General features: G+C 46.3%; 1 protein-coding gene across 2 annotated transcripts in view; it reads left to right on the forward strand.

Annotated features, from left to right (window-relative positions):
* The window catches only part of plxna1b (plexin A1b), a 153376-nt gene extending 148604 nt beyond the window's left edge, over positions 1-4772 (forward strand). For both annotated transcript variants that reach the window (XM_058055833.2, XM_058055834.2), the window contains exons 29-32: positions 810-979; positions 1278-1490; positions 1563-1713; positions 2578-4772. In XM_058055833.2, coding sequence (XP_057911816.2) covers positions 810-979; positions 1278-1490; positions 1563-1713; positions 2578-2673 — 630 coding nt within the window. In that variant the 3' untranslated portion in view covers positions 2674-4772. The remainder of the gene's footprint in view (positions 1-809; positions 980-1277; positions 1491-1562; positions 1714-2577) is intronic.
* The last annotated feature ends 9610 nt before the right edge of the window (positions 4773-14382 follow it).

A 14382-nucleotide genomic window follows, 5' to 3' on the forward strand; every position in this document is an offset into this window, starting at 1 on the left:
TTTCCTTCCCGCCTTTCCTTTTCCGTGTCCAACGCCAACGGGAGCGTTAGGGCAAAGACGGAGCTCAGCTTGGATGGTCGCCGCTTCATCACACGCGTTAAACGTAAAGTCTGATGATGACGGGAAAAGTTCCCGTTTTGGGTGCGTTCATAAAAGCGTGGCAGGCATCCATTGGGAAAAAAGACGGACGGACGCAGCAACTTTCCCTGCCGATGAGCCAAGCGTTCCTGGGTGACTCAGCTCATCCTGATACTTCCTCTTCCCTGATGTTTCCACTCATTAGCTCCAGATTCCCGTTGTCGGTGCTCCACGTGGAACGCCGTCAATGACGCCTCAATCGGGAAACGATTAGCAACAAGGCAAGCAGGGAAGCACGATTAGGGAACTGCAGTCGGCTCCCGTTTATGACGTCCTGCAGCTTTATGGCTTCTGGATGCTGATTTGTGAATGAGCCTTAGGGTTTGGTTCAATGTGGTCTGGTGGCTCCAGGAAGATCTCACTCATTCCAGCATCAAAGTGCTTTTGGAGGACGGAAGCTTGGCTGTGATGTGGTTACAAAGAAAAGAGAAAGCGTTGCAAAACTCTCATCGGGCCGCTTCAGAAGGACCAGGAAGCAGACTGAGCACCGTCACAAGACGGGAATACTGAAGGAAGGAGAACAGACTCAAAGCTCCAATATCAGCAGATGCTTACGGCCACACCCACAGTGGAGATCCAGCACGCCACCATCTTTTGACCTGCAGTTTCAAGTTCTGGCCTACTGGTCGTTGCCTTTTTACCCAGTAACCCAATCCCGCTGTTTTCCACAGGGGACGCTCCAGAAGTTTGTAGACGACCTATTCGAGACCATCTTCAGCACGGCCCACCGGGGCAGCGCCCTGCCGCTCGCCATCAAGTACATGTTCGACTTCCTGGACGAGCAGGCCGACAAACACTCCATATCCGACTCGGACGTGCGGCACACGTGGAAGAGCAACTGGTGAGTTTGGGCTGCCGACGCCTGATTGGTCCTTGTTGGCTGCTCGACCAATCACGTGACACCAGCAGTGATTGCGCAACATGCTTGTGTTGGCTGTGCGAGATGTTGTGTTGTTGTCATGATGATTGTTATCAGATACATGACTGCTGAGCAGCTCTCACAGAAAGACATAAAAGCTAAAGAACATCTAAACAAACATCAGGTGTACTTGAGGAGATGGACCTCCCTAACGGGATAGAAATGGACCATGTAGATCATTTTAACATCTCACCCACCTTCTCCTCCTCCCTCCTCGTAGCCTTCCTCTGCGCTTCTGGGTGAATGTGATCAAGAACCCCCAGTTTGTGTTCGACATCCACAAGAACAGCATCACGGATGCCTGTTTGTCCGTGGTGGCCCAGACCTTCATGGACTCCTGCTCGACATCGGAGCATAAACTGGGCAAGGACTCACCGTCCAACAAGCTGCTTTACGCTAAAGATATCCCCAACTACAAGAACTGGGTGGAGAGGTGCGTCAGACGTCCGCAGATCCGACCATCGGGTCTTCTGAAGACGCTCGGTAACGGGTTGTGGTGTTGCAGGTACTATTCCGACATCTCCAGGATGCCGGCCATCAGTGACCAGGACATGAGTGCCTACCTGGCGGAGCAGTCGCGGCTGCACGCCAACCAGTTCAACAGCATGTCTGCGCTGCACGAGATCTACTCCTACATCGTCAAGTACAAGGATGAGGTGAGGTCTCACTCCATCTCCTATCACTTTCACTTTTCATAGAGCAAAGCCTTCATCTTTTATTGCTACTGTTCATTTTCAATGAATGATGCTACATTAGCATCACTGCTCCTTTGCAAACATGTTTATGATGCCAGCCATATTCATATTCATATTCATATTCTTTTTGTCCTGACAATCTGAGCTTTTGGAAACCCAAAACTTATCTGAGGTTTTAAACCCTGTTTACCAATGAAACATGAAGGGAATGACTCATGGGTGTCGGTCGCTCGACATGGATGCCCCCCATGGGGACTGCTGCCCCCACGCCCTGAACCAGAATAAGTGGAGACGGTGTCTTGATCCTGTTAAGTTCCTCGGCGGGGGCTTAGCATGTGACTTGAGATTCTAAAACACTCGAGGCAGCGTCTCCACAAACTCTCTTTGACTAGCTGTTTAGCTTCCTGTGTAGTAGTCAACGTGTTTCCTTGGATTTCTGGAACTGTTTGAATGAATTCCACCCACAGTCTGCTTCCAGGCATGCCCAGTCCATACAGCTGTCAGCTTTTACGCCCATATAAGGACGTCTGGCTCGCTGTGACATCACAGGGAGCCGGTGTTAGAAAAACTCTTTAGAACCGAGCATTCCGAGTCGTCCCAAAGTTCTTTCAGTGATTCCAAATGCCGAACCTCCTGGCATTCCACTGGCGTTCTCCATTGAGGCGGTGAAGTCAGCTTCTGATTGGCCCCTTAAAACGCGCGTCAACTGAACCATGGGGGGGGGGGTCCACGGCAGCACGCTGGTTTGCGACCTTTCTCCCTCTCTAACTCCCTCTCTAACTCCCTCCCTCCCCTCCCTCCGCCCCCTCCCCTCTGTAACTTCAGATCTTGTCGGCTTTGGAGCGGGACGAGCAGGCGAGGAGACAAAGACTGAGGAGCAAGCTGGAGCAGGTCATCGACACGATGGCCTTGACCAGCTGAAGATCAGCAGCACCTCCTTCCTTCTTCACGCCACACCTCGCTCCTCTTCCTCCTCTCCCTCCTCTCCCTCCAGACCACAAACACAACTCCACCCCCCAACAATACGACAAACTGCAAAAGCATTGAAGCGTGTACTGCAAAATGGAGGGGGGTCGGCGGAGATGGGCGGGTCTGTGTGTGCCTATGTGTGTCTAAGTGTGTGTGTGTGTGTGTGTGTGTGTTTTCACACACGCCTTCACGGAGCCCATCATGTTGCTTTTTGTTTACTTGCATTGGAGCGACGTCAGCAAAGACAATAAGAACTCCGTGGGGGGGGGGGGGGGCGTGTGCACAATGGAGCCAATGGAGAGAGCTCCCGTGTCCCCACCCAAGCTTTTTTTGGTTTAGTCTAAATGTTATCAACTGCCCGCTCTCTGATCCTCGCCACTTGTATTACTGCTCAATTTGCACAATTTACAGGAAACGCTACAAAGGAAGACTATATAGATATTATATATAAATACATTTTTAAAAGAAAGATTAGGGAGAGAACCTTTTTTTGTTTTGCTTTCAACCATAAATTTGATATTTCAAGTGCAAAGAAAAACACAGCGAACAAAGAAAAAAAGCTGGAAAAAAAAGTAGTTCTGTGCCATGTTTCCTTTGAATGTTGTTCAGTGCAAAGACATTTTCTTGGATGGAATGTGCTAACGTATGATTTTCAAATATGCCTCGTGACTGAAATGATCCGTCAGAAGAAGAAGAAGATTTTGTGTCACGCTGGGCTGCAAACGGCGTCCGTGATCCACCAACACCTCCACGTGTTCGTACAGGAGGTCGCCATCTTTCTTCCATCGCCACCAGTGGCTTTTAAGCTGAGGAGTTTTTATTTGAATCCCACACACTCGAGTCACCTTTTTGGACTCGGTGGTGAGAATCGCTAATTGTTCATTTCCCCGCTCGCCCGAAACCAAACTGTGGTCTGTGTGCTGTTTTTCTTTTGTAAATCACTCCCTTCATTTTCTAATCAACATGTAAATTGTACATTTTTACGGTACGCTGAAGGCTGAAACTAACTTTGGGTTTGCCTGAAGTCCGAGTACTTGATTGGACCTCGAGGAGGTTCAAACGATGAGCATCTGTGTCTTTGTGATGGAAATGTGACTTTGCTGCTTTAACTCTTGTACTTTGGTTTTTTTCTATCAAATCTTTACGGGGCTGTCATTCCATGCTGATCACAAATGCTGTCCGCTTTTGGTTTTTTACCGGATTCAATAAGTTGACACGCGCTATACTTTGTTTACATGCGTGGACGCGTACGGGCCCGCTTTGACTGGATGCGGAGTTTACACACATTGTCTCCATGGCAACATGTCACATGACATCCTCATGTCCTCTGTGTGTCCGTCCATCGGTCTGCGCTGCATGGAGACGTTGCAGCCGAATGTGAATGACTAGTACTGGTACAGGTACTAGTACTGGTACAGGTACTAGTACTGGTACAGGTACTAGTACTGTTACAGGTACTAGTACTGGTACAGGTACTAGTACTGGTACAGGATGGAGAGCGCAGATAAACACAAGCACACAAAACAAAACGTGGTGACGTGTCAAGCTTTTTTTTAAAAAAACAAAACCTTCATTCTCTCTCAGGTTCACGTGTTTTTATTCCGTTTCATTTTGTCTCCATGAAGTGACGGAAAGCAGGAGCTTCCACTAGTCTTTACTGCTCCTGGTTGCAGGACGTTTGTTCTAAACGTCTTCTAACGCGCGTCTGAGTGATGGAAACATCACGGCTGGCTGGAGTTGGACGGACGCTTTCAGCCCCCCCCCTTCTCCCCCCCAGACATGTGACGCAAACGTCCTGTCACCTTTCTCTTTGATTTCCCGCTCTTTCCAGTCTTGGAACTCCATAGCAACCACATAGCTCCATAGCAACCACGACAAGGAATTTGAATACTTCAGTAACATTTTTAGCGTCTCAGACTTGAAGCGACCGTCACAAGTTTGCAGGTGAACATTCATTGTGTAAATATTCTGTTATTTCCTATTTTGCAGATTTACTACTTGTAAATAAACACGCATCAAGGAGAGATTAAACATTTTTTGCTAAATAAAAATGTCTTGTTGTTTTTGAACTAAAATGGCCAAGTGCTTGTACAGATTATCAGTCTAGAAAAGCTTTGGGACTCCAGCAAACCACAGTGAGAGCCATTATCCACCATTGGTGACAAGAGAGCAGCAACGATTCATCCAAGAGGTCACAAAAGACCCCACAACAACACCCCAACAACTGCAGGCCTCACTTGCCTGAGTTAAGGTCAGTGTTCATGACCCCACCATGACAAAGGCGCTGGGCAAACACGTTCTTCATGGCAGACCTCCAAGACCAAAAGTCCAAGTCCTGACGCTTGGATTTTTTTCTCTCCCTTCATAAGAAGTTTCATTTAAAAACGTGATTTTGTGTAGCCATTGACTAATATATTATTAATATGAATGGATTATTAATGAATAGCAATCCTCAAAAGGACACGGCGGCGATGTTGCAGATCACAACTTTGGTCTGGCAGGAAGTGCCAAGAGCGGCTCTGATGGACGCGTTGGCAGTGGAAAGATGGAGCACATGCCTGAACGCTTGACCCCTTTAAGTGGTGACCCCCCCATCCCCCCACCCCCCGGGATGGGACACTTCTCACTTGGGATGCAAGGGTCACTGCAAATCGATGCAAAGTTGTTGCGAGCGATTGGCCGTGATCATCCATGATGCAATCCTCTACCAGATGGCGGGGGTCCACTCTGCCATGCATGAAGCCCACCCATAGGCGACGAAGGGTCACTGGGTAATCTGACGGCGGCGAAGAACGCTGTCATAAAGTTTCAAGCCGTTTGCTATCGGCATGTTGGAACATGTTTCACCCTCCAGTACACCAGTGAAGCGTTCATTCGTCCCAGCGCACTTGGAACGTTTTCCCTTTTACTGCGTCAGTCACAGGATATTATTTGATTTGGGTTTGATGAATGAGGTTCCAGCCCCAAGTTAGTCGGTTCCCAAGACGCTAAATGGTCCATAGGGATGAATGTGGGTGTGACTGGTGACCAGTCCAGGATTTACTGGTCCCAGTAGGTTGCAAATGCATTCATCTTAGCTTAGCTTAGCTAGCATCATGGCTGCTGATGCTGAGTTTGGTGAAAGTAATGAGGAGACACTTGGTGTCAGCCTGCAGCATGATCACCCCGCCCCCCCCCCCATGGTGTGTATGGCGTGCCCCCAGCTTACACGGGTACCCCACGCAAGGTGGGCTCCGGCCCTTTAAGACCACCAGTGATGCTCAAAGTGGCAAAAAAAGCAAAGCAGCAATCAGCTTAAAGCACCTTGTCTTTTTTTCTGGCCTTTTTCTTAAATTGTCAGCACCCCCCCCCCCCCCCCCCCCCCGAATGAGGCCAGATAGACACAAACTGTTATCGTGTGCACCATGTGTAACCAGCCCAGCTAATTCAATTAAAATTCCATCCAAGGAGGAACGTTGAAATTGCGTCCAAACGGTTGTGGGAACGCTGGATGTCGTAATGATCCTGTCAGGAGGCCAATGATCTCACAGCAACATTGTGATGGATTCCTTCGCCGAGCACAAGACGCTCGTTTGCACTCGTTACACCCCCCCCCCCCCACCTCACAGTGCATACATAATGATGGGCGATACGTCATGGAGCTGTGATCTACATTCTTACCCTGCCACCCTTTGGCTCTTTAATCCTGTTTATTCGCCATCGTAGAATGCTCTTTTATCGCAACCAGCACACTCTCTCTTTCAGAGTGCTGTGTCTGCACGGTGGGTAAGTGGTTAGCATGCAGGCCACATGGTCAGGAAGTGGGAAAGATCTGTGTTTGAATCCCAGCTTGGGTTGCTCCTCCAGTCCAGAAACATGCATCCACGTCCACATGCTGACGTCGTGCAGCCAAACAACCACCAGGATGAGCAGAATGGCGCCCTGTGCTCCTCACGGATGAGAGCACGACGATCATGACAGACGTGAGAGTCTGGAGACTCCATGGAGAACGTTCTGCTGCCCCAGCATGACCAAGTTTGGCAGTAGGTCAACGATGGGGAGGCATCTCCTTGGAGGCCTACACAGAACTCCATGTACCAGGGTCCAATCCTCAGACCAGATGCTGGTGCGGCAGGTCCTGGTTCCTTCTCACATGTCTGGATTACGTCGGCATGATAAGGCATTGATGCTGTGGACCGGCCCGCATCTTCCTCAGACCGGAACCATGACTTGTTTCATTCAGCACCGCCGCTGTCCAGGAGTTGACTGATGCCCTGATCCAGGTCTGGATCAGGTCTGGGAGGAGGTCTAAGGACAACATCAGGAGCATTCAGACATTGAAGGCCACTGAGCCACTCAGCCAAAGTTGGGTTCCTATTTTGGATTTGATCAATCTTATCTTCTTTGGCGTTCAACACATGGCGGTCTTTCGTGAAGGCAGATTTCATACATGAAGTTATTGTAGGAGAATCGGAGTCAGGAGATCAGAATTCCAGCATTTTGTGAGAGGAAACTAGCGCTGCTATTGTAGCCTTTTTATGGCTAATCAGGTTGGAACACGTTTAAGAGGGTAAATGTAGAAAACGACAAAATAGACAAGGGCCAGATATCTGATAAGAGTATTTTAATTAGCTGATTTAATTAGCTGATTTAGCATACTTGTGTTTTCCTGCTCACACATTCTGTTGCAGTCGACTCTTGGGGGACCAAAAAAGAGTTAGCTTTTAATAACTGTGAGCCCAGCTTTTACGGGCTAAATGACTCAATATTTCCCTCAAGAGTTGGGAGAAGAAAACTTTATTCACTTCTTCAGAAACTCACGTTCGAAGCAGCTTTAAAAAAATCTGTGACGTTTTGTCCATTCGGTGTTGATCAGCGACAAAGAATTATAATCGATTATTATTACTATTATAATAATAGAACTATTATTACTACTATTTTTCCATGGCTGATCTTTCTTGAAGGCTTATCTTCTTCTCAGGTAGAAAACATCAACACAGATAATCCATGTCATGGTATGTACATTAACTTTGCAATAAACTGTGCAATTACCATGCAATAAACCTGTGGGCTATATACAAGTATACATCTTATAAATAGTGTACGTATATCCAGTAACGTCTTGATTTATTGCATGTGCAAAATGCAATATACGTAATTGACCACTAAACAGACTCCAAATTTCAAGTTAAGGTGCATTCAACACGTGCTTATTCTTTGCAATGTTCCATCACTGCCACATCATAATAACATGTACAAAAACTCATTGAAATATTTGTCATTGATAACGATTGTGATGAGTGGACACCACATGATATTTAATAATTACCATCTTATTCACATGGACTCATTAGCCCCCATAACTTCATTAGCCTCTCGCTTTGCATCTGGCCTCCTCAAGGCTTGTCCCGCACTAAGTGACGCGTGTGATGGAGGACACGACAACTAACGATCGTTAGTGGATTTTCAAAGTTGATTGACGTTGTCAATGACTTCCTCTGCACCTCGGATGCAATACGGCTAATATCAGAGCCAATCAAGAAAATCATCGCATTCATGGACAAAACGGAGGCAGATTTTTAAAGTGAAGGACAAGAGCCGACTCTTTGAAGTGAACAAACCATTGGCTTTTTTTCTCGTCTTAAAGAAAAATAAGCTCATGAAAACAAACATTTCAGCTCCTGCAAACATGACTTCTCCACTCAGGGACTGAAAGGTATTTTGTGTTTACTTCCACTTTCTTCTTGGTCAGATGGGACCCCCCCCCCCCCCCCCAGTAATGGGTCATGTCCTCCCGGACCCTGTTCAGTCGGTCCAATTAGTGCCTTCACCCCCTCACTGCTCCTCTCAACAGCGCAGAGGCGCAGGAACGCCTTCACGTGCATGCACTTGTACTATCGACTGCTGGGTGTGTGCACACGGGGGGGGGGGGGGGGGTCACAAAGGTCGGCTGCAGGTTTGTCAAATTGAAATGTTTCAGATCATCAAACGAATGACAACACAACTCAACACAAAATGCTACATTTTAATAAATCTAAAAATTGGGTCCTTCAGCAGGACCATGATCCCAAACACAGCAGCGAGGACTTTGGAGAGGCCTAGTCCAAGTCCTGACCTGAATCCTATCGAGATGCTGTGGCATGACCTTCAGAAGGCTTCCTTCTAGAAAAGCCTCCGATGGGGCTGAATGACAACAATTCTGCATAGTGGTTGAGTGGGCCAAAATTCCTCCCCAGCGCTGTAAGAGACTCATTGCAAGTTACCACAAACGCTTGATTGCAGTTGTTGCCGCTAAGGGTGGCCCAACCAGTTGTTAGGTTTGGGGGGGGTTAGGGTTAGGGTTAGGGTTACATTTAACCCTAAACATTTAAATGTGAAATGGGGGCGGGGCCAACATTTTAGACATTTTCACTCGCTTATTTTTCTCCAATTATTTGAGCTTCTCTTGAAGAAAAGGTTCCTCAGTGGCTGTTTTCCAATTAGCAGCATAAAAACATCAAACCTCTGCGTATGTTGTTCCACGATAACGGCCAAGATGGAAATATGATGTTTCTATTTGGTCAAATGCGTACTTATGAAGACTCTTATGAAAGCCTGATGCTGGTTCAACCTATCAGACGACGCCAGATGCCTCCTAAACCCCTCAAAGCTTTTTCCCAAGCTTTGACCTTCAACCTGAGCTTTTAGTTTAGTCCGCCTGCTTCTTCTGTGGCGTCAGCAGCAAACACGCCGCGACGCCTCCGTGCCGGCGCCGTTTAATGCATGGCGTACGGCGCCGTCACTTTGTTGTCGGAGGGACATGGTCGACTAATTAAGCTGCTTCTCCAACACAGCAGCTTGTGATCAAGTGCATTGTGGGATGGAGATAAGGCGGAGACATCGCCTGGCAATGGAACCGACACAAGGACCCGTAATTACTTTAATTCATTAACAGACGAGGCTGCAGGGTGTGTGTGTGTGTGCGTGTGTGCGTGCGTGTGCGCGTGTGCGTGTGCATGTGTGTGTGTGAGCGATAAGGACTGAGACGTATCACAGGTAGTTTGTGTAAGTGACCTTTCGGCGTCACGGCTGTGCTGTAGATGTCACATGATGATGTTGTCATCGTGATGGACTCCCACCCCCCCCCCCATCTAATGACTCCCGTGGTCGGTCTGTGTTTACACGTGTGTGACATTTGCCAACACGCTGCGTCCTGTAATGCCATCACAGGAAGCGTTTGATGCGTCAGCCATATTTGTCTATGCCAGATGTTGCTGGTTTGAATGTGGGATTTCACTCCGGGGATTCGGTCCTCCTCCCTACGGTACGTCCATCTAGGACTCAATTCCAGGGAGTTCAATGTATTAGTCGGTCGTGACAAAAAATGGCTTTTTGAAGTGAACAAGAAGAGTTAAAGCCACATGATTGGTCAAAATGTGTGAAACGTGTCCACACCAACCACAAAGGGCAGGGAGGGGTTACACACTCAAGCAAGGTGGAAAGGCGACCAGAATGAAACGGAAAACGAAAGCTTTTCTCAAAGACAATATTTGCTAAAGACTAGCAAAAAAAAATTGCTTTTTCCTTTATTTTTCTACATTTTCATTCATATAGTTGGGAATGTACAAATAATACATCACATTGTCTAATTGAGATGCGGGGGGGGGTCTTTTGTATTTATTTTGTTGCAATCGGTTACACATTGAACACATAAACACAGATGACGGTGAGCATCTACCTCAAATTCTCAGGCCTAAACGTGCAAAAGTTTGTTGTATAAATATTATAACTTGCTTTTGCTGAATTGCTAATTGTCAACCACTTTCCAATTCCTGCTGGAATTGCGGAACGAGCTCGATGTTTTCACCTTGGCCGCTATTTAGCGTGCCGCTATTTAGCGTGCCGCTATTTAGCGTGCCGCTATTTAGCGTGCCGCTATTTAGCGTGCCGCTATTTGCGGATCTGCTCAGGTGGCAAACAGCCCTCCAGACAAATGTTGCAATATGTCTTTTTATGTGCCGCTACATTTCATAACATGCATTCCCAGGGTAGCTTAGCATGCACGGAGACTACATTCAATTGATTCATTTCACAGCAGCCGTCACTTGATGTTTGGCATCCATTGTGCGTACAAGAGTGTGTAAATAAAACACACACCGCGCTCGGGCGACTACAATGCAATAAAGGCACCCAATAGTGTGGATGTTGACACAAAATACTTTCCATCTCACCGGCACTTTACCGCGCCAGCACGTGTGCATACGTTCATTGACCATCCGTTTTCACAGCAGCGACCGCCTCCGCTTTCCATCGCCCTCCGTGGCTTTGACAATAAAACGGAACCTAAGCAATAAAGTAGACAATATTAATAAGAGAGCACAAACAATCTGGAGTGCGGAGTTCACCCAACACCCAACCCCCAACCCCCAACACCCAACACCCAACACCTGGTGTTTTTAGCATCCAATCGGGTTCTTTAAGACAGAAACCCAAAAGCTCCTCATCTGGACCTTCTCCATGTCTCCAAGTGAGTTCACCGTCGGGGGAAGGGAAGGGAAAGAAGACGGAGAGTGGGGGAAGGAAGCCAAAGGTGCAGCACAGATGAATGGAGAGGTGGCTTGGATGTCACGTTGTCATGGTAACCCTTTCCACAGCCGCTATCACGGGACTGCTGGAAGAACGTTGACAGCGATGCTAACAAGTCTTTTAGCACATTTCACCTCACGCTTTCACACCAAGGTGCTGCTGCTCCTCTCAGGGCTGGACGCTTTCTGGTAAAACATGCCACGGGTTGGACACCTTTCTAGGGCACGAGGGAAAACTGGATTATTTTATATATACGTATATATATATATATATGTCTCGCCCAAAGACAGCTGGGATAGGCTCCAGCACACCCATGACCCTAGTGAAGATAAGCAGTAGAAAATGGAATAATAATAATAATAATAATAATAATAATGATAATAACAACAACAAAATACTGAGACGTGATATGAATGTATTTTCTGTACAAGTCCATTTTATGATGTAAAAATGGCTGAATTTGCACAATTCCTGATGACATCGAGAGCAGAACTGTGAGTTGACTCTGGCGAATCTCTACTTGGCTTAAGTGCGCCAGCTGAGTGCACTTCACTGAGTGTACAGCATGCATAGTACACCATGATCTTCTACACCCATGAATAGAATTTAAGTATGCAATCATTATTCTTGCTCATCGGACAATAAAACACTTTGAGGCACTGCAGTACCTGACCGGGGGGGTGCTTGTCGCTGCCGTCCTTCCTTGAGTGGAAAGGCCAGTGAGATGTAGCAGGTGAAATGAGTTAAAGATATATTTATGCTATTTATGCTATTTATGCTATTTAGCTAGATGTAGCAGGTGAAATGAGTTAAAGATATATTTATGTTATATATGCTATTTATGCTATTTAGCTAGATGTAGCAGGTGAAATGAGTTAAAGATATATTTATGCTATTTATGCTATTTATGCTATTTAGCTAGATGTAGCAGGTGAAATGAATTAAAGATATATTTATGCTATTTATGCTATTTATGCTATTTAGCTAGATGTAGCAGGTGAAATGAGTTAAAGATATATTTATGCTCGGCTGAGTGAAACATTTGAATGAAAGCAAATGATTAAAAACGAATGAAATCATTCTCTTCTTTTTCTTGTTATTGTAATAATAATATGAAACATATACATATATATACACATCTAAATATATGAACATAAAAAGTCCAAAGGTGTGGGTACCTCACCAGCCAGCAGGTCGCCATGTTGGCAATGATAGAGTGAAATTGCAAAGTTTCCAAGTTTTGAGTGACTTCCGTTCCATGCTGAGACTTCTCCTCCCTTCCTCCCTTCCTCCCTTCCTCCCTTCCTCCCTTTCTGGCTTTCTTTGGCGTCGTGACTAAAATGGAAGAGCATAAATTAGCCTGGAAGCAGCCGGTGAATTTCCAAGCAAAGCTAATGCGGCTGAGTGAAGCTCAGGTTTAGATGTTCAGATGTCATGGAAGAAAGAAAGAAAGAAAGAAAGAAAAAGTCTGATTATGAAACAGTTTGGATGTATTGTTATGTTTTGGTGTCAGTGCAATGTTTTTATTTTTCCAGGCACCTCGGTGTTTTGTCGATGTCACAATCTTTGACAAGTCAGCGCTCGGCGCCTTGATTGTTTCCTGCCTGGCAGATATGATGTCCCCCCCCCCCCCCTCTCCCCCCCACGCAATCTTTTGCTAGAAAGTTTCTTATGTATGCTTTCACTCATGTGCCGACAGAGAGAGAAAACACTTGTCAGAGTCATTTTGATAAAGTTTTGCTTTCTGCGGAAGAGAGTCCAAGTTTGTGACTGAGTGGAGGAAAGCAAGCAAGCGTGTGATGGAAAGGAAGGTGCAAGCAATTATAGACGTAACATTTACACACGCACGCACACGCACACACACTCACACACACACGCACACACACGCACACGCACACACACACACACACACACACACACACACTCAAGACACTGGCGGTGCGAGATAATCTGGAGTTTCTTTTTGGAAAAGGTGATAAATGCCAGCTTAAATCCATTTAGGTCTCCTGTCTGCATCCTGATAAAGGTTGTATACAGGAAGTACACACACCGTACTTGTGGTACTGCCATCCAAATAAAGGTTGTATACTGGAAGTACACACACCGTACTTGTGGTACTGCCATCCAAATAAAGGTTGTATACAGGAAGTACACACACCGTACTTGTGGTACTGCCATCCAAATAAAGGTTGTATACAGGAAGTACACACACCGTACTTGTGGTACTGCCATCCAAATAAAGGTTGTATACAGGAAGTACACACACCGTACTTGTGGTACTGCCATCCAAATAAAGGTTGTATACAGGAAGTACACACACCGTACTTGTGGTACTGCCATCCAAATAAAGGTTGTATACAGGAAGTACACACACCGTACTTGTGGTACTGCCATCCTGATAAAGGTTGTATACTGGAAGTACACACACCGTACTTGTGGTACTGCCATCCAAATAAAGGTTGTATACTGGAAGTACACACACCGTACTTGTGGTACTGCCATCCAAATAAACGTTGTATACAGGAAGTACACGCACCGTACTTGTGGTACTGCCATCCAAATAAAGGTTGTATACAGGAAGTACACACACCGTAGTTGTGGTACTGCCATCCAAATAAAGGTTGTATACAGGAAGTACACACACCGTACTTGTGGTACTGCCATCCAAATAAAGGTTGTATACTGGAAGTACACACACCGTAGTTGTGGTACTGCCATCCAAATAAAGGTTGTATACAGGAAGTACACACACCGTAGTTGTGGTACTGCCATCCAAATAAAAGAGGAAGTACACACACCGTAGTTGTTGTATACAGGAAGTACACCCACCATAGTTGTTGTATACAGGAAGTACACACACCGTAGTTGTTGTATACAGGAAGTACACACACCGTAGTTGTGGCAGCGCCATCCAAATAAAAGAGGAAGTACACCCACCGTAGTTGTTGTATACAGGAAGTACACACACCATAGTTGTTGTATACAGGAAGTACACACACCGTAGTTGTGGTACTGCCATCCAAATAAAAGAGGAAGTACACACACCGTAGTTGTTGTATACAGGAAGTACACACACCATAGTTGTTGTATACAGGAAGTACACCCACCGTAGTTGTT

This window comes from Doryrhamphus excisus, linkage group LG18 (assembly GCF_037039965.1).
Source record: "Doryrhamphus excisus strain RoL-2023G ecotype Guam linkage group LG18, RoL_Dexc_Guam_v1.1, whole genome shotgun sequence".
NCBI classification, from domain to species: Eukaryota; Metazoa; Chordata; class Actinopteri; order Syngnathiformes; family Syngnathidae; genus Doryrhamphus; species Doryrhamphus excisus.